At 38.3% G+C, this 20,244-nt stretch overlaps 1 protein-coding gene across 2 annotated transcripts in view; it reads left to right on the top strand.

Annotated features, from left to right (window-relative positions):
• The first annotated feature begins 10,600 nt into the window (after positions 1-10,600).
• The window catches only part of LOC131028789 (protein SUPPRESSOR OF GENE SILENCING 3 homolog), a 30,496-nt gene continuing 20,852 nt past the window's right edge, over positions 10,601-20,244 (top strand). The window contains exons 1-2 of one of the 2 annotated variants that reach the window (XM_057959137.1): positions 10,601-10,962; positions 11,191-11,385. In XM_057959137.1, the coding sequence (XP_057815120.1) occupies positions 11,193-11,385 (193 nt within the window). In that variant the 5' untranslated portion in view covers positions 10,601-10,962; positions 11,191-11,192. The other variant, XM_057959138.1, reaches the window with a different exon arrangement.

Below are 20,244 nucleotides of genomic sequence, written 5' to 3'. Positions count from 1 at the left end.
CAAATCACCTACCTCAAATGTATGAGGCTTGAATTTATGATTGTAGCTGCGACTCATTCCTTGTTGATACGCCTTGAGATGATTAAAAGCAGTTTGTCTTCGTTCATCCAATAGTTCAAGTTCTTATAAGCGAGCAACCCTGTAATCTTCAGATAATGTTTTGCAAAGAGACGTGTAAAGAGGGTAACTCGACCTCAATAGGCAAGATAGCTTCAGTGTCGTAGACAAGTGAATAGGGTGTAGCTCCTGTAGGTGTGCAGACGCTTATGCGGTAAGCCCAAAGTGCAGGATTAAGTTGGATATGCCAATTGTGGCCAATGTCATCGACTGTCTTTTTTAGGATTTTAAGGATTGTTTTATTAGACGCCTCAGCTTGACCATTACCTTGGGGGTAATAAGGTGTGGAGAAACAATGGGTAATATGGAAGCGATCACAGAGTTCACGAACATCCTAATTTTTGAAGGGACGCCTGTTGTCGGTGATGATGGAAACAGGCATGCCGTATCGACAAATGATGTAGTTGAGAATGAATGCAGCAATTTGTTTTCTAGTGAATTGTGTAAGAGGCACGACTTCGATCCATTTGGTGAAATACTCTGTAGCAGTGATGATGAATTTATGATCATTGGAGGAAGGAGGGTGAATCTTGCCTATGAGATCGAGTCCCCACTAACAAAAGGGCCAAGGAGTGAAGTTCTTGTGTTGGCACATGAATGAGGTCTCCATGAAGTTGACATTGCTTACATTTCTTGATAAACTGATATGAGTCTTTTTCCATACTGGGCTAGTAATATCCAATCCTGATGAGTTTCTTGGCTAAGGTGGGACGACTAGAATGTGGACCACATATCCCTTCACGAACTTCGTGTAACGTAATCCGAGCTTCGTCCCCTTCTAAACATCTAAGAAGAGTGTCATCTAGAGCTCGACGGTATAGGATATCGGCTAAAATGACGTATCAAGAAGATTGGTGAATGAAAGTGCAACGTTGGTTATTGGATAAGTCAGAAAGAAGGGTATTGTCACAAAGGTATGTGAAAATGGAGCCATATAATGGGGAATTAGGACCGACGACACATATCATCTCAGTAGAAGTGATCTCATACGAGGGAACCAAAAGGTTATCCACCAAGAACTCATAGCGGGTTTCATTCTGTGGTAGATCTATCAGTGAAGCAATTGTAGCCATGGCATCTGTGGCTTGATTTTGCTCTCTCGGTATCTGCTCAAAGTCTAACTTCGTGAAATATTGTTTCAGGTTATCCACCATTCTTTTGTAAGGCATTAATTTTTCATCTTTAGTTTGGTAGTCATCAGTTGCTTGATGAATTACAAGTTGAGAGTCCCCAAAAACATGAAGTTCCTAGATGTTCCATTGAATTGCAATCTGTAATCCTGTTGTTAATGCCTCATATTCTGCTATGTTATTAGTGTAAGGAAATGATAATCGATATGATTTTGGTATGGAATCCCCTTGAGGTGTTATGAAGAGGACGCCAACTCCTGCCCCATGCTGTGTGTATGAGTCATCAAAGTATAGTTGCCAAGGCTTTGTGTGTGATATTGTCAAGATGAATTCATCTGGAAATTTTGAAGTTAGTGGAGCATCATCTATCATGGGAGCAACTGCTAACTGATCTACAATAGCTTGTCCTTTTATTGCTTTTATGTCCACATATTCAATGTCTAATTCACTCAGGAGCATCACCCATTTGGCTAGTCGACCAGTAAGCGTTGCTTTATTGAAAAGGTATTTCAATGGATCGATCCTTGCGACCAACTTAATTTTATGAGTTAGCATGTAATATCGTAATTTCTGCAAAGCAAAGACCACAACAAGACATGCACGTTCAATTGGTGTGTAGTTTAGCTCATATCCCACCAATGTGCGACTGATGTGGTAGACTGCCTTTTCTTTGCCCTCAGCAACCTGTTGTGCTAAGAGTGCCTCCAGTGTTTTTGAAGTAGTGGATATGTATAGTAATAGGGGTTGATCTGGAACTAGAGGCATCAAGACTGGTGGATTCAGAAGATAATCTTTGAGTATTTGGAAAGCCTGTTGATAGTTATCATCCCATTTGTATTTGATGTTTTTGTGTAGCAAGTGTTGAAAAGGATTACATTTATCTGCAAGTTGTGCAATGAATCTTCATATGGACTGGAGTCTCCCTTGCAAAGATCGAAGTCGACTGATATTTCTTGGTGGTTGCATCTCTAGGATGGCCTTAACTTTTGCTGGATCGACTTCAATTCCTCTTTTTGAGACAATGAATCCCAGGAGTTTCCCGAAGGTTACTCCGAAGACACATTTCTTGGGGTTTAATCTTACTTTGTATTTCTCCAACCAATCAAAAATGATTGAAAGTATGTCCGAATGTGTATCTCTGTCTATTGATTTTCCCAAGAGGTCATCAACAAATCTTCCATAGTAACGTGCATGAGATCATGAAAGATAGTAGTCATTGCTCTTCGATATGTAGCGCTTGCATTTTTTAGCCCAAAGGGCATGACATTCCAGCAGGAAGTTCCCCAAGGACAAGTGAATGCTGTTTTGTGCTGATCCTCAGATGCGATTTTTATTTGATTATAGCCAGAGAATCCATCCATCAAAGATAACATCGCATGACCTGCTGTGAGATCTACGATCAAGTCAATATTTGGTAGTGGAAAGTCATCCTTAGGACAAGATTTATTGATGTCTCTGAAATCTGTACATATTCTGATGCTATGATCTGGTTTACTGACCGGTACTAAGTTGGAGATCCATTCAGGATAATCAATCGGGCGTATGAATCCGACATCCAATAATTTTTCAAGCTCTGCTTTGACTAATAATGCCACTTGTGGATGCATCTTTCTTAATTTATGTTTCATTGGTTTGCCCTCGGTTTGACTGTCAGATGATGCATTACTAAATTTGGATCTAGTCCAGGCATATCAGCGTATGACCATGCAAAATTGATTTGCCGCTCTATGAAGAAACTTATGAATTTTGATCTTTCTGTCTCCGTCAGAGATTGTGCCAGGAATATGTTACGTGGAACTTCTTCTGTACCAATGTTTGTTTTGATGGTTTCCTCCACTAACATAGATGATTTTTCTTCATACGATGCTGGGAGAATGTTGAGCCTTCCATCTTCGGGTGCCTCAGAGAGGTTTTCGCCCTCAGATACGTCCTTTCTTTTTACTTTTGTGGGGTCAGACAATGCCAAGACGTGGTTTTCACCATAAGACCCTTGATTTGTTTTTATTTTTATATTTGCAACTGGAAGGCCCAACACCCTCACCAAAATATGCCACGCTATTGAGTTCTATAGTGTATCCTGCCTTATGGTCCCCAGGGGGAAGATCATCTTGTATGCCTAGATAGTCAATAAAGGCTTCATCATTTGGAATGTGTCGAACTGTGCAGGTCCTTCATGGTCCCAGTCAATAAGTTGGTGGTGAATAAGGGGAAGGCCTTTGATGTCTTCAAAGTTAGCGGGGCTAAGGGTGAAGATGCAGTTATATTCAGGTATGTCGAGGTAGTTATTGAGGTCATCGTTGGCACTCTCCTCATCTATCTCGATCGTGAACGAATTCAAATTGTCATCACTAGTAGCACATTCTGGGACAGGTGTTCTCATTCTTCATGATTTCGACCTAGAACCTAGAGGCAAGGTCTGTGTGGGATCCTCAGGGGTTGCCTCTTGACGAACTTTGAATTTTCTATAAAATTCCTCTTCTTCTGTGGGTTCACCTGGTTCTTTGAATGTCTCGGTGAGTTCATAGTCACTAGAGGATTTGTCTGAATCCCATTCCCATTCATTGGAGTCTGTGGAATAGCGATTCTCTTGTTGATTTCTGACAGCTTTGATTTATAATGCTTCTTCTGCCTTTTGAATGTTTTCCTTGGAAGACATGAAACCAAGTCCTTTCGAGCGTTCCTTTTTGAATGTCAATTCAGGTTGTAAAGGTTCAATGATTCCTTCCTTTCTTAGGCCAAGGATATGCGTAAAATCTCAAGGATGGAGATAAGCGCGTGTGTCTTCCCTAATTGTTCTACAAGGTCATACTCAGGCTTGGTTGATGAGGAAGCAATGTTTTTAGCTGGAGCACCTTGCAAAGCGAATTTACCTTGACGAGTTGTAACATTACATTCAGAGGTTGGTTCAGAAGAAGATCCAATTCCTTTCAGGACGATCTTGGGTCTGTGGGTAGAATTCTCAGGTGTTTTGTCCTTGATGATAATGGTAGAGACATAATTGTCCATTGAAATGTGATTGACAATTGAATCATAGTTATAGGATGCTCTTGTATAGTTGGTTTGGTCATCTGTGGCTTTAGCTTTTCCCTTGTCATGTTTTGGGAATGGTTCTTTAAACATCTCATGTTCTTGGTTAGATGAGTGTCCTTCAATCTCAATGTCCTCTATCAATGAGATCTTGTATGATGTTCTTCAGTCGATGACAATTTCCCGACTTACGACCTTTGCTCTTATGAAATCCACAATAATCATCATCATTCCACCAATTTGGTTTGACCTTTGGCTCATATGGAGGCAGATCTGGAATCGTTATTATTTTGTTTGCCACTAGCTTCTTGAAAACTGATTCAAGTGGTTCTCCCAATGGGGTGTACTTCCTTCGTGACTTTGAAGTTGTTTGAGTATTCACTTGATTATTTATAGAGCTTGATCCAGAAAAAATGATTTTGGGTCGCACTGTATTAGCATCAACAACACCATCATTGACTGTGTTCTTGTTTTTATTCCAAAATCTTGGCTTGTCTTTTCCTTTAAAGTCCTCTTTGTTTTCTTTGAATATTTTGATGACTCCTTGCTCAATTAGGACCTTTTCTATTGCTAAGCCTTTCTCAATGACGTCCTTGAAGGTGGACAAACAAGCTTTTCTCAAGTCATAACTAATGCCTTTGTTAACATTTTGGGTGAACTTCTCTACCATTTGTTTTTGTGGAATTTCACAAGAGCATCTGCTGGCTAGATTTCTCTATCTTTGTAAAAATGATGAAAATGATTCTCCATCCTTTTGTTTGGTGTTGCACAAAGTAGTGATTGATATGTCTGTCTCTATGTTGTATGAGAAATGTTGGATAAATGCCTCTGCTAAATCACCCCATGACTTAATTCCAGGTGGGAGTTGGGAGAACCATTCCATAGCTTGATCACCTAAGCTTTGTGGGAATAATCTCATCAAATATGTCTCTTCCGCTGCTACCTCAATGCAAGTTGTGAAAAACTGTCTTATATGTGCCTTAGGATCCCCTTTGCCTCTGTACTTATCAAACTTAGGTGTCACAAAGTGTGTAGGAAAAGGAGGCATTGGAAGTCTTTTGTCAAATGGATAAGGACACATGTCTTTCATTGTGTAAGTTGGCTTCGGTGTGTTTATGTCCTCCATTTTCTTTTGTAAGTCCTTGATTTGCTATTCCAAGTTGTTCTTAGGTGGAGACCGACTTCTTGGACCACACCCCATGCCTGAACCACCAAGTGGAGGAGGAGCATGTTGCATATATGGATGGTATTGATCATACACATGTTCATATGAAGGAGGTCTATAATGATGCTGCGTATATGGACCACTTGGTATAGAGTCATGATGAGGAACAAAATATCTGCTTTGTCCATGTATACTATACTCTACAGGCATGTCATGAGTTTGTTCTAGTGTGTTGCCCCCAAATTTGACGCAGGGTTTCCTTGTGTCCAAATTTTGATCATGCCTTTGGATATCCAATTGCTTTGGTGGTTGGTCCTTAGCATTGGTATGTGATTGAGTATGTTTTTCTGCATAAGACTTCCATAATGGTCTGCGAAGGTGAGTATCATATGCTTGACCATGTGTATGTGGGACCTCTAGTTTTTGAAACAAAGATGATGGTGATTCAGGCACCATACGTGGTCCTCTATTGCCTCCACTATTAGGCCTCCTGTGATCCATGTTGAGGTGAGGTTGTTGCAAAGGTCGATTTTCCATTATTTGAGACATGTCAAAATCATGAGGGATCTTGGCTCCACTTTGTGCCATCACTTGTAAGAAGTATTGTCTATCTCTACGCATTATTTCCTCAACCAATCGATTGAAATAGGGATCCATAATGGAGTCTTCCACTTCTGCTGAATGTACTGAAATGTTGTCCCTATTGTCATTGTGTGTATCATTGTTGTTTGTATTGTGCATGTTCTCAAAATTTGGAATGTTTCTATAAGCATCCATGTCATGTAATGTGGTATGATCATAATTGAAGAAGATATCATTGTCATACTCATAAGAACTCATGTTTGCAAACTCTTGAGCCTCTTTAGCTTCTCTCCTAGATTTTTGTGAATGGGTTTCAACCATGAACTAAGTATTGACCAAGATGTGTGAGGCTAGATGAAAATGGAAAGATATGAAAGACCAAGAGTTGGATAGAACGTAAATGAATCTAAAGTGTACTTGCAATGTCCAAAGTGCAAGACCAAGTATGTATGTAGTAGAGTAGGTGTGGCTTCCAAAGAGATGATAGTTTCTCTTGATGAGGTAAGTTGACCTTGACTCTAAGTAAGACCAAATGCAACCCAAAGGTGATAGACCTTGATGAGGGACCACTTAGCAAAATGTTGTTGTATGTAGTGTGTTGACAAAGTAAGACGAGGACAAGCAAGTGACCTTTTGACTCAAGTTTAGACAAATGTGAATGTAATGCAAGGTGTAAAGTAATGATGAACTTTGTGAGACCCAAAGACAGGTTGAATTCTAGATGAAAACCTGAAGAGATAGCCTAGGAAGCTCAAGAATTCTGAAACTGATTGTTCTTGTTTGCTGGACTGTAAAAGTTTTTCAATTCTGAACACAGATGCGCTTAAATGACACAGACGTGGTTCTGTCAAACATAGATGCGTTTTTGAGATTTTGTAAATGAAAGTTGCTCAAAAGAACACAGACGCATTTCTGCCCTTCACAGACGTGATTAGATGACACAGACGTGGTTCTGTCAGACACAAACACGTTTCTAAAAATTGAGTGCAATTTTTCCAATTTGTGAAGTTGTTTTGTTGTGACCCAATCTGAAATTTCCGACCTTTTTTCGTGACAAGAGGACACAATGTTGATGAAAACTCAATGTTTGCAAGTGTTTAGACCCAAAATGACTCAAAGAAAAGTGTGTTGTTTGATGTAAAATTGTTTTGCATACAGTTAGAGACACAAAAGACACAATGTTTTGATGTTTGGTCTTGAATGTTTTGATTGTTCAAAATAAAACAAGCAAAATTCTTATGGCTGGCCAGAACAATAGTTGTTGATCCCACATGGGTTTCCCCTGAGGCTACGTTATTCAGAGCGGATACTTAGATGCTTGACCCCACTGGCTCCACCCTTGGCACTCACTTCTCGGGGCAGCCAAGCATCAGTCCGCACGAAAACTCCCCTGTGGCGAACTTTGTATCTCTATCAAGAACCATATGTGTGTGGGTCGCTCCAGAGGTCTGACCTCCTGACCCAACAACTAGAAGGATTTTGACTTCTCAAACAAAAAGGTGCTAGTAAGGGCATCCGCTTGTGTGGCCATACATACGACACTTTTAGCTCTGTAAATACAGAAGGCTCCCAGTCAGTAGGGGTTACGCCCTACAAATGATCAAATAAATTTGATCAAACAGGTTTATGGGGAGACATAGTGTCGGTATGAACTAATCAACACACATTATCGATAGTTTTCACCATGAATACAGTTGTTTATAGTGGTTCAGAAGAGGTGGGTTTTCCTCGCTACCACTTGGGTCGTTCTCTCCTCACTAGTAGTCCTAATGACCACACGGGGAGACAAACCCTCTAAAGATGAAACAAAAAGAGCCTATTGCCCAAGACACAAAAAACACAGGTTCAATTTTAGTGCACCAATTGAAGTGTTTGCTAGTCTATGAAAACAAGGCACACAATAAAGATCAAAAAACCCTTGCCAAGGTCCTGCAACAAAGATTTGTTAGTAGTTTGGACTGTTTCAAATGATCACCCCTTCCTGCAAGCACATAAGTTAGGTAAATTTTAGATCCAAAAGACTTTGTGAAATAGGGGCCTTCGACAAAATGATTTTGCTTTCAAAACAAGCTGCACCCCTTTTGTTAGCTAGATCTGAAAATGTTAGCTCAATATAAACTAGATTTGAAATTCGAATAACGAAATGAAACCCTAAAGCCAGATAAAAGACCAAAATGCAAAAAAAAAAGTTGAACACAGACGCGATTTTACCCTACATAGACGCGATTTCGCAACACAAACACACTTTAACCCCTCACAGACGCGTTTTTGCAAAAAATGCAAAACAGAAAATATGCGACACAGACGTGATTAAAATGATCACAAATGCGATTATATCTCACAGGTGCGGTTAAATTGCCCACAGACGTCCCTGTAATGAAAACCTGCAATCTGGAAAATAAAAATACTGTTTGAAACACAGACACAATTAAGAGGTTCACAGACATGACAAAAAATCAAAAATGCGATCTCAAAATTCACAGATGCGAAAATGTCGAAATGTTGGTAGAAATGTCAGATCTGCAACTTCAAAACACAAAATCTACAACAAAAAAATGTTAAATGCAAAAGGGACAACCGAGCGGGCCAAAATGTATATGGTGAAAATGGATAAAACAATATTGAAAGACTAAATGAATTCAACCACAAAACCCTAGCCTAACAACAACAAAGATCTACCATAACATATGAAGATTACCTAAGACAATGCAAATCAAATGAAATCACAAAGATTATACCATCACATGTCCAATAGGGTTTGGATCTCCATTCTTCCTATCTCCGTTGATCTTGCTTGATATATTTGCTCTTAGATTTTATGTGTGCACAAGAGCTCAACAAAGAATGAAAATGTGGTTGCAAGTAGGCTTGATCGCATATGAAAGTTCGAATGCTTGATTAGAATGCATAGGGTTGATAATGAAGGAAGCATCTCCTTATATAGAAGACACTATAAGAAATAGAAGGATAAGATTGAGAGGTGTAAAAGATAAATGGTCGGCTATGATTAGAGGGTAGGTAGAAGAAATAAGAAAATAATGAGAGGGTAGGTAGTGTAGGAATTAAGAGATGAATGACATGTGTCATAGGTGGAAAAGGCTAATGAATTAAATAAATAAATAAAGATTTATTTAATTAATAGAAGAAGTGGGATCAATTAAATAAATAAGATATTTATTTATTTTAGGAAAAGGATAATTTAAATAAATAAAAGTATTTATTTAAATGAAAAATAAGGCTAGAAGAGGATAAATGAATGAATTAATTAATAGAAGAATTAGGCTAAAATAATTAAATAAATAAAGACAAGACAATTTTAGGTGTCTACATCAAGGGTTGAATCACAAGCACGAACCTCTGTTCACTCTTTGGAAGACACCCATTCACTATTGGAGGGAGGAAACTTTCATTTTGCGAAGAGCTAGGCTCGAAACCAAACTTATTTGCCCCTAGGACAAAATCGCCATACTTATTAGAGACATCCCTCCCCCACTCACAACATCCTTGAAGGGAACCATCTTCATCAGATAATCTCTGCCATGCAAAGCCATGCACAACCCAATCAAGACAAAAAGTCGATCCCCAACACCAAACCCCAAAGAAAAATCCAACACCGATCAAGGGCATAAAATGCCAAATCAAAGAGCTTGAATCGTCCAAAAAAAGTCCCCATAGTAGATAAAAAACTCTTACACACACCAACCCTGAACATGGACAACAAATCCGAACACCACAACTCCAAAAACAACAAAAAAACAAAAAAACAAACCCCCCCCCACAAAAAAAACAAAAAACAAAACCCGAGCAAACCAGAGAAAATATAGCTAGGGCACGAAGTACCCTAGCTAGACCATAGACCCTCTCCATCGATCTTCATTCTCTCTCTCTCTCTGCCCCATGATTTGAAGATAATTCGTGTCAAATAATTTTAATGCCCATTATCATGGTAGATTTATCAATGGGCCCATCTATTTAGGATATGTAAGATGAAATGAATGACATATTTTAATAACATTAATAAGATCATATCATTTATGAAATCAAGAAGAAAAAATATATTATATCAACTAATTAACAAGTAATTTATAAGATCAAACAAATTATTTTTGTTTGTATTTGTTTTTCTCTTGTATGTGAAACGACATGACAATTCAAATAATTGATATATTGAAACTTAAAAATAATTACTGAAAAGAACTAATACAAACAAAAATAATAATAACTATTAATTTTTTATAAAAAATAAAAGTAAACAAAATTATTAATATTTTAAAACAATAAATTAAAAATATGTATAAAAAGTGAAAATAAAATATAAAATTACTAAATCGTTAAATATAATATTAATTAAAAATTGGAAAATCGCAAAACAAAAATAAATTTTTAATTGCTACCTATCATAAACTTTACGTGCTTGAGGAACTCCCTAATAAAGAAAACAAAAATAACCAGTACCTTAATAAAGAAAATTAAAAAACCTAGTACTTTGCGACAGAGAAAATTCAAATCCCAATGCCACTTTTTAGTAATTATTGTCAGTTTCATGCAAGATAGATGAGTACCATAAAACAAGTATAATAGCAAAGTGAATTAGAAATAAACTGTTTCACTGAGCAAAATAAATCTGTACCCGCCTATTCTCCAAGGAAAAGTTTACACATTCATTGACAAGCCAAAACGTGAAATCTGCATGGATTGAGACAGAAAAACCTGAATCGCCGCCACTTCCTCCTTAACACAGTCAATCGTTTTAGTGACATTTAATTCGTTTTACTTAGCACATAACTTGCCATTAAATACTCCCATTACATTTCCACAATTCAACTTGTAGACTGACAAACAGTTGCACACAAGTTGGTCCTCAAAACACGTTTTCTAATATCTACTGAAAAGCTCTGATTTAGCGCGGGACGGTCCGTTTCACTTCTATTTGATCAGTGTGTATGTATTCATTCTCTTTCCTGCTAGTGGTTGTGGATATTTTCGAGTATATGTCCCTGAGACCATGTTCTATTACTAGAATATGTGGGTTTATAAATTTATTTGAATGGGTAGCTTGAATTAACTGGTTAGTTTATTGAAACAATTGAATGATTCTGTGGAGAAGTATATAGTTAAGATTTTGCAAGTGGGTATGTGTGTAAACTTGATTTTATGCCTCTTTTTCAGTAATGGGTGACATCAACACCGTTTTGATTACACCTACGAATGGCATTGCGAACAAAGGCAAGAGGAAGATAGAAACATCAGAAGATGATATAGTGTGGCCTCCCACTGTGATAGTTGAGAATACAAGGTTGGCTAAAACTGAGGATGGGCGATGGACTGGTATTGGGAATATAGAGATGGCCCAAATCCTGCAAGGTTAGTATATGCAAAAAAGCTCAGCTACATATAGTGTACAAAATCTTACTATTGATTTAAATTTCTTATTCTATGATTGTTAATAACTTGTATATCCTAAGTTTACATGGAGAATTATTACACTGGGCATAAATCTTAGGCTAATTTGAAGGGTTGTTATGTTGGATACATCTCCTAGGCTTATTTGGAGAATTGTTGTGTTGGTTTTTCAAGTGCTCATTCAAATACATTCACTGAAATGCCCAGTTTTCGAATCACTTGTGTTTTTGAGATTTTATAAATGGCATCCACCGTTTGTGTTTATAGAGACATGGTTTCCTGGATAGTCCTATCAATCTCTATTTTTTTTTGCCTTACATTTGTCAATAACTTATATGCTAGGCATGACTGGAGGTTTTTTAGAATCCCAGAATCAAAATTTCAAAGGGATTAACCAAATGCACTCATTTCTTTACTCCTAATTAGTTTAATCAAGCATAATATAAGTTAACTTTTGACTCTTTTAATAAAAAGTTTCAAAAAGATGCCGATTTATTATTCTTGTCTTTACTCTTGTTGCGGGGCATGAGTCCATTGGTAAGGCATGAACCATATGTGTCTTTGTCAAGCTTAATTTTAGGAAAGTTCGAAGTGATTTCTGAGTATACCGCCTTTTATATTTTATACAAATACACATTGTAATATTCTTGGTGAATGCTTCACAACTAGTATACTTAAATGCAATTACTTGATGCACGTTTTTACAATCATTATCATAACTCAATTAAATTAGGAGGTCGCTCACTGGGAATTGTTTACCAGTAAGGCCCTTGACAACTCTCAAACTGTCTGGACTTAGTGCCACAATATTTGTTCATGGACAGAGATTAAAGAAGCTGTTAATCAGAATTTATGTTTGTATGTACCAACAGATAAGCATATGCTTGCTCATATGATACAAACATGACACTCAATAAGTCAAATAGTATCATTCTTTAAATTCTAAGTTGCCGGTACAAGATTTTGATATGTTGGCATGGCAAATTTTATTCTTGGGTACAGTACATTTGGGTATGGCTGTGTTGTATGTGCGTGTTGTTTTGTTGTCACTAGAGCTTTGTTGCAATTGTGTACTTGAACCATGGTGGTCCTATGGTTGGACCCAAATTACACACCACACTTGAAAAGTTGATAAGAGATTGACGTCTAGTGGAGCTTGAAGGAGTTAATCCTGCTGAAATGCTGGTGAGGTTTTGGAATGTTGCATGTTTGTATATGAGAAAGTTCTATGTCTTTCTATTTATGTCAAAGGCCCTTTTCCCGAGTGGAGGATTGGATGCACTTTTTAACTGTAATACCTAGTAATCATTGTAAATGCAGATGAAACACAAGGTGGAAATAGTAATTTATATCACTGTTTCACTTTTTCTTTATCATTAGGGCATGATCCATGACTCATTGAGAGTGGAAAGGATCATTCAAATCCAGTTTGTGATTAAATTCCTTGTATAACTTTAAAGGAAACTGTTGATCCCTAAAGTTTACACTTACGAGGAAACAGCCTTATGGGAAGTTTAGTGAGTGGGGGACAAATTGCGTTTCACTAAACAACCTGCAGGATTTTAGAAGCCGGCTTTTCAACTATGTTGGAGGGGAAAGGGATAGAGGGAAAAAGAAAAAAGCAAATCTACATCAAAGGTAGAATGCCAAGATCTTTTTCATACTTTAAAATTCACCCTGGAAGATAAGAAATATGCTATCTCTTGAAAATTAAGCACAAAATACCATTATCTCTTCATTGCTAGAAAGAGAACAAAATGCATAAGGTCACAAGACATAAAACATAGTATTTAGATCTTTCTGTGAGAGGAACCTATTAAGGCTTGCCTGAGATACAAATTCCTTAGTTACTCCAGATCATTACTCATTCAATAACTTCATGTCAAAGACATAAAACATAATATTTAGATCTTTCTGTGAGAGGCACCTATTAAGGCTTGGCTGAGATACAAATTCCTTAGTTGCTCCAGATAATTACTCATTCAATAACTTCTAGTTCATCAAATTGACATGATACGATATCAAGTCACAAACATTACAGACCATTAAAAGAGTATAACAACACATGATTCAATAGCCTATTCAATTGAATTTGAATCAGAAGAGTCAAAATTAAGACAAGTGTTCTACTCACTTGTGACAGAGAAATTTAAATCATCCACTAAAGAAATCAAACATACAGGACATGCAAACTAGGCACAGTTTGATATGCTTTTCTTCATTGATTTATGAAATGGAACTAAAAGTCTAAGCAATAACTGAGTCTTGATATTTTTAAAAGATGGTAAACCCTTAATATAAAATGCTTGTGGGCTAAATAGAATCCAAAACTTCTAACCAACAAAAGCAGTGGAATTGAAAAAGCTTATGCATATTTGCCGTGTGTAAATGTCATCATGGAGACTGTTGCAACTGTCTCGAACCTGTTAATTCTGCTTCATTATCACCCTCTCACCTGCATGATGAATGGAGACACCTAGATTAATTCACTAACTTCGATGCAACAACTTGAAGGATCGTTGCCTCATTTCCCTCGTTCCTTTATGTTGTTGTCCAACCAACACATGCGAGACTTAGGTGGAGCCTGTTGATTCTTCCCCTTTTCCTTCCCTTGAAAGTCATGCGAGGGTGACACTTGGTAACCATCATGGCAAACACCTCAAAATGTGAGACTATAAAACAAGAATGCGTGGGAAAAACAAGTGGTGGCTCCACGCACCTTAGAAACACTTCAAGTTGCAGCATTAAAAGAAACTTTGCCAAGCTGCTAGTGGCGGGCTTTGATGCAAATCAAAATTTTAGTCCATGGGCTACAAAAGGGGTTGGCATTGGTTGAAAATAAAAGTTACAAACTTATAGGAATATGATCACCCTTTTAAAATTTAGCCTTGGACTACTGTAGATTTACCTACAAATTTGGTGACTCTCAGGGGTTCTTCGCCTATGAAGAAAAAGGGCCCAAAACTCTAGTTCATTGACAAAAAGTACATGCAAAACAGGAAAACTAGGAAGATGAAATCACAATTTCATAAGTGCAGATTGTAGCGGCACCCAATTTGCATCGGAAGGGTGGCTGTGCAGTTGTAGATCTTCAAAAGCTCAGTCCAGATCTATCATCTCTTGGAAGGAGATGATAACCAAGGTTGCCTGCATTGCTTCCATATGAAAATTCAATTGCACAAAAGGGTGCAATATCTTCTTAGTCTTCGTGACATTGGGATTGAGGTCTAGGGTTTGCAGAGAAGATTGATCCTATTGTTTCTCATCCAGTAGTTGCTGCATTTGATCTTCATTTAACAACGTTCCATCCGTTGAGGAAGGGGATGGAAGGCCTAACTGGAGAAGTTGCTCAATTTGCCCCTTCATCTGTGTCAAGGTGAGCCCAAGGGTTTTGAGACACTCCTTGCCTTTAAGAGCAATTGCATTACATTCATTAAGAGTAGTTGCGTTACATTCATTGGCTCTTTTCGTTGCCAATATTTTGTCAGTGATACTAGTAGCAACAAAGGTATCATTATTTACAATGTACAATTTTTCAATTATTGACTTTGATTCAGTTAATCTTGGGGCAATTAGTTGCAAATTTTGTTCAACCACTGATCCCACACTAGTACTCAGCTTGTGAGCATTTGCAATAACCTTTAGGTCCAGTCTCAAAGAAGCCATCAGGACCTTAACCTTGTCCCAATAGGAGATATACAATTGTTGAAGCATCCAAGAAATCGAGCTGCTGAATAGGGGCAAACAAGGTGTCTTGTAATTGTTGGATTTCCTGATCGTTATTTCTAATGTTTTTGTTAGAACATAATGTTATTAGGGGTCACATCCTTATAACATTTATATATAATGTTCTAATATAAGGTTATAAAACTTTATATACTATATGCATTATAAGCATATCCCATTTGAAATAATTATATTTTAATAACTATTAGATTATTAATTATTTGAGTGGAGGTTATTGAAAAGGTGTGACTAGTGAAGCCACCCTTCCTCCTATATTTAAGGAGGTTATCTCTCATTTGAGAGTTTTGTGAATTTGGAGATTTGTGGTGAGTTACATCACTATGCACAAGAGGTATTATTGGCCATGTGGAAGTATTGGAGGAGTATCCCCAGATTCATGTCTATTTTATGATAGACTATATTTGTAAGTGTTTTAATCAAATGATGCTTTATGGGTTTTTTTACTCGAAATGGTTTTCCCCATGTATATCTTGTGTAATGTGTACATTTATGCATGTATGTTTCTCATTTCATTTACTTTATGATCTTGTTTATAATGATTAGTATCCTAAGATCCTAATTTCTAACAGCTTTCCTGCAATTTATTGATTTCAGTCAAAGCTTTGGAAGCCTCTTGGCGAGATTTCGCCAACTCTTGGTCTCTTGACTATAGGGCAGTTTTCACTGTCTGCTTACTCCATTTGTCGACCTCTACCAAACTTTGAGTCAACTATAATAGTTTTTCCACAAGCATCTTGGCTTCCTTTTCACTATTCGTTTGGGGCTTGTGCTTTCGCCATTTCCTTTAGGAGCCTATCCTACTTTGATTTTTCTTTCTGCTCAAGCTCACTTAGCTGATCCATGGCATTTGAAAAGTTTTCACAAATTTGAACTAATTCTTGCTCTTTTGTTCTTTCCTTTCCATGTCTTCTTTTTCTTCATTGAACCTCGCCAGAGCCTCTTGCAATTCATTTGAAGTTTTGTCCTTTCGACTTGCTCAGCTTGGAGACTCACAAAAGTCTTATCATCAAGATCTCTTCTTAGTTGTGCGACGTCTTCGTCTTTTGCCTTGATTTCTGATTTAGCATCGACTAATGTCTCCTTGACATTTTGAAGCTCTTTTTCTTGCTTTTTCAAGGTTCTTGCTGACCCAAATGAAACCAAAAGTGAGCACCCTCTATGACTCTTCCAAGAATTCTACTTTGTCTTGAGGGCATGCCATTGTCATGTTGATGCCAATAGCATGTGTCGTATAATCTTTGGATTGCATCTGGCCTTGAGGTTTAATTATATTGGGTATCCTAGATACCAGCGTCACTTGACCACTCTTTTGTCAAAGAGTGTATTCATCCTTGGGGTTGGCCGTGCATCATCTTTAAGTTTCCTTTCTTGAGCTCGTGTTACTTGAACTTGTTTTGTGGCGTTCGGTTGGCTTGCTAACTCAAAGGGGTAAGATATAAATTGTTCCACAAAAGGGACACCAAAGGGAAGACCAAAAGGAATTGAGACAACAAGCACTGTCACTTGAGATCCAGAAGACATCGTTACCTTCGAAAGGTTCAAGGTTTGTGGGGAAAAAGGTTGAATGCTTTGAAGTGCACATATTGCATATGGAGTTGTTGGGGGAACAAGCACAAAAGATACGCTTAAGAGATTTGGTGACACCATAACAGTTGGGGGTGTCGAAAATACTGCAAATGGGGAAATCATTGTAACAGATGATGCTGGTGTTGTGGCAGCCTGCATGGTTAATGAAATGCTCATGGAAACAAGCATTTGTGAAACTATGGTACAATCAACGGATTGAGGTGATGCTAACATAGTGGCAGTTGTGGTTTGCATAGTTGGCAAAGGTGATGCTAAAGTTGTTGGAAGACCAGAGGTAACCTCAAAATTGGGAGTTGAGGATTGCATCGTAGGAATTTGGAAAGGAGATATCAAAATGGACGAGAAAATTACAGTTGAAGAAGGGGGCATGAAGAGAGCGGGCTGCGAAGCAACTGATGTGGATGGAGCAAGAGAAACAAGCATTTGTGGAACTGTGGCACTATCAATGGATTGAGGCGATGCTAACATAGTGGCAGTTGCGGTCTGCATAGCTGGCAAAGGCGATGCTAAAGTTGTTGGAAGACTAGAGGTAACCTCAAAATTGGGAGCTGAGGATTGCACTGTAGGAATTTGGAAAGAGGGAGCAATTAAAACGGACGAGAAAATTGCAGCTGAAGAAGAGGGCATTGAGAGAGTGGGCTGTGAAGCAACTAATGCAGATGAAACAAGAGAAAGTGGATGGGAAAGCAATGTGGAATCAACAGAGTGGACTAAAGATTGAGAAGAGAGGAGAGAGGGAGAGAAACTTACCTGTGGCACAACCATCGGGGCCCTTGGGGCTTGGTTGAACATCACGACTTCACCTCCATCCTCTGCTGGTTCATTAGGTAAGATCAACTTTGATGGTCGTCTTTTCTTCTCAGGTGGCATCACTAAAGATTCTTTTCCCTTTAAAGTTAAGGAGAATTGTCGTTGCTTTGGTGGGGCAGCTTTTCTTTTTACGCTATGGGTCCGTTGTTGTGTAATCGCCTTATAAACCCTTTTGTATCAGCTCAAGTGTTGGACCTATAGTCAACCTCTTCTCGAATTGGCGCTCCTGGCTTGGATGGCTCACTACAACAACCACTTCTTCATTCGATGAATTCGAATGCTCTACTTCCCATTTATTGTCAAAAGTTGTATCATTTGAATTGGAATCATATTTAGAATAACAATCTTGTACTTCTTGTCGGTATGTCTAGAAGGCAGCGATTTTGTCTTTACTCCATCTCACTTCTGTCAAATATCTCCTCCTTGCTTGCGGAACTTTGCTTGAGGGATTTTCCTCTCCTTTCATTGTATAAAAGCTTAACCATGATGGTCTTGGGTTTGAGGGTATGGAAGACAAATCCACACATGTGTCAGGGGTTATTGAGGTTGGATTACGCTAAGAATCCTTATAGGCGCAGGGAACATGGATTACAAGAATGGCCCTACCGACATGGTAACCATGTGGGTCATAATGCCAATAATCACATATGACGCCAAACCCCAAGTGGGTTAATTTAGCCATAAGTATCACTTCGGCTTTTCTTTTTTCCATTGTTATTCCTCCATATGTGATTGGGGGTTTATAAATCATTGATTTACCTCTTCTTGCCCCAATTCTACTATCAACTATTGCAACTTGCGTAAACAATTCAAGGGCTAGGGTTCTGTCAGTCACATATGTGGGTAACCTAAAAGGTTCTTCTGTAAAACCATGTACCCTTAACGAAGTAAAATTTGCCCCATAAACCAATCACATTGAGGGCTACTTTCTCTCAGACACCTAATTGGATTTATGGACAACCTAGGGATGGAGTCTCGACGATTGAAATCTTGTAGGGTTGGAGTCAAAAGTAGGTCAGAAAAATCATAATAATCGTGTGTTTTTGAGAGCACATGGGTCCACATAGTAGCTGGTTTCCTTTTCCCTAATGTATCAAATGCATCTAGACACATATGTCGTTGGAAGAAATCAAATTCTTGGTGGAGCATATGAATCAGAAAAGATGAGTACCTGAAAATAGATGAACTGGGAAACTCTTGCAGTTGCCGAGTAATGCCTTCTATGATGATATTTGCGAAATAATACAAGACAATGTAATGTCCCCTTTCTAGAGTTACTTAAAATTTGTCTTCAATCTGAAACGTCCTAAAATTGCACCCCTTGCAATTTTTGACTACATTTGGGTCGTCGCCTTAGTGTTTGCGCCCCTTGGCCTGATCAGAGACTTGAATATGCTCATACGAGTCAACATTTGCATTTTGCTCAACTGTGCACTCAAAAGCCACCTTGATCTTGCCCCAAAATAGGGCAAGACCAGGGCGTGGCACCCTAGGATCCACTAGGACTAGGGCGTGGCGCTCTGGGATCCCCTAAAGAGGACCTATCTTGGGGTCCCTCCCTTTGGCCTATCTCAAAATGAAGCGGGAAAATCCCCCCTATGTCAGCTCAAGTCGGAAAATCGGTCAATTAAAGCTATTGACAAGTATATAAGACGGATTTCCCCTCTCATTTGACAAGACACAATCTAACGAAATTCAATCAAGCATCCGAGCATTGAAGAGATCAAGCATTCAAGAACAATTGAGCATTTTCAGTCTTCCTTCAAGCTTTGGAGCAGCAATAAAGTCAAGATTTCAAGCATTGAAGAGGAGATCATCATTCTATTTCATGAAATCATAATTCCATGTGGAGGCAAGCAAAACTTCACAAGGAGTTATAAGCATTTCATTTTCAAGCAATTCAACATCCCCTCAAAGAGGAGGATTTCTACTTTCAGTCATTTCATTTACATTATTTCAACCACTTGGTTAATTCCAAAACCGGGGTTTGACCTGAAGGCAAACCCCTATTCCCAACACATTTCCCTTTCTTTCTGTGTGCAGGAAACAAGTGCGCAACTATACTTCTGGAATTAAGCTTTATTCGCAGAGACAGAAAAACCTTTTTCGACGCGCGGAAAGTTCAGAGGACCAAGTGGAGGGCGCCCCTGTCCGGACACATGGTCCTTGCAACTTTTGCCCGATTTCGCAAAGCAGCTCCGAATCATCTCAAACTTCTCAGATCCAGGTGCACTACTGAATCCCGAATTTGTAGCTCACTATTTTCACATACTTTGTCTTCATTTTCAGCAATTTGTCTTAATTCAATCAATCAACTTACAAAAGAGGGTCAATTGCATTCCAATCTCAATCAATCTACTTAGTATTCAGTCCTTGCATCCTTTTGGGATTGGATCTAGTAGATTCATCCCCCTCTTTTGAATGTAAAGTTTCCTCAAGTGAAAATTGAGCTTAGCAAATTCCCCACTTTCCAAGTGGAGAGTTGGCCAAGCCCCAAAATTTTCCACTTTACACAATCTAAAGATTCAATGCCCACTATTGCAAGGGACAAATAAATTTTGATAGATTGTATTGAATGGTATAAATGGATATAGATATTTGCTATGCCTATTCTAATTTAGATTTATTAACAAGAGGCTCACTTAATGAACAACTTGTACATCGATAAAAGAATTT

The sequence above is a fragment of the Cryptomeria japonica genome, chromosome 5, assembly GCF_030272615.1.
Source record: "Cryptomeria japonica chromosome 5, Sugi_1.0, whole genome shotgun sequence".
NCBI classification, from domain to species: Eukaryota; Viridiplantae; Streptophyta; class Pinopsida; order Cupressales; family Cupressaceae; genus Cryptomeria; species Cryptomeria japonica.
This window is presented reverse-complemented; position numbering and strand designations above follow the sequence as displayed.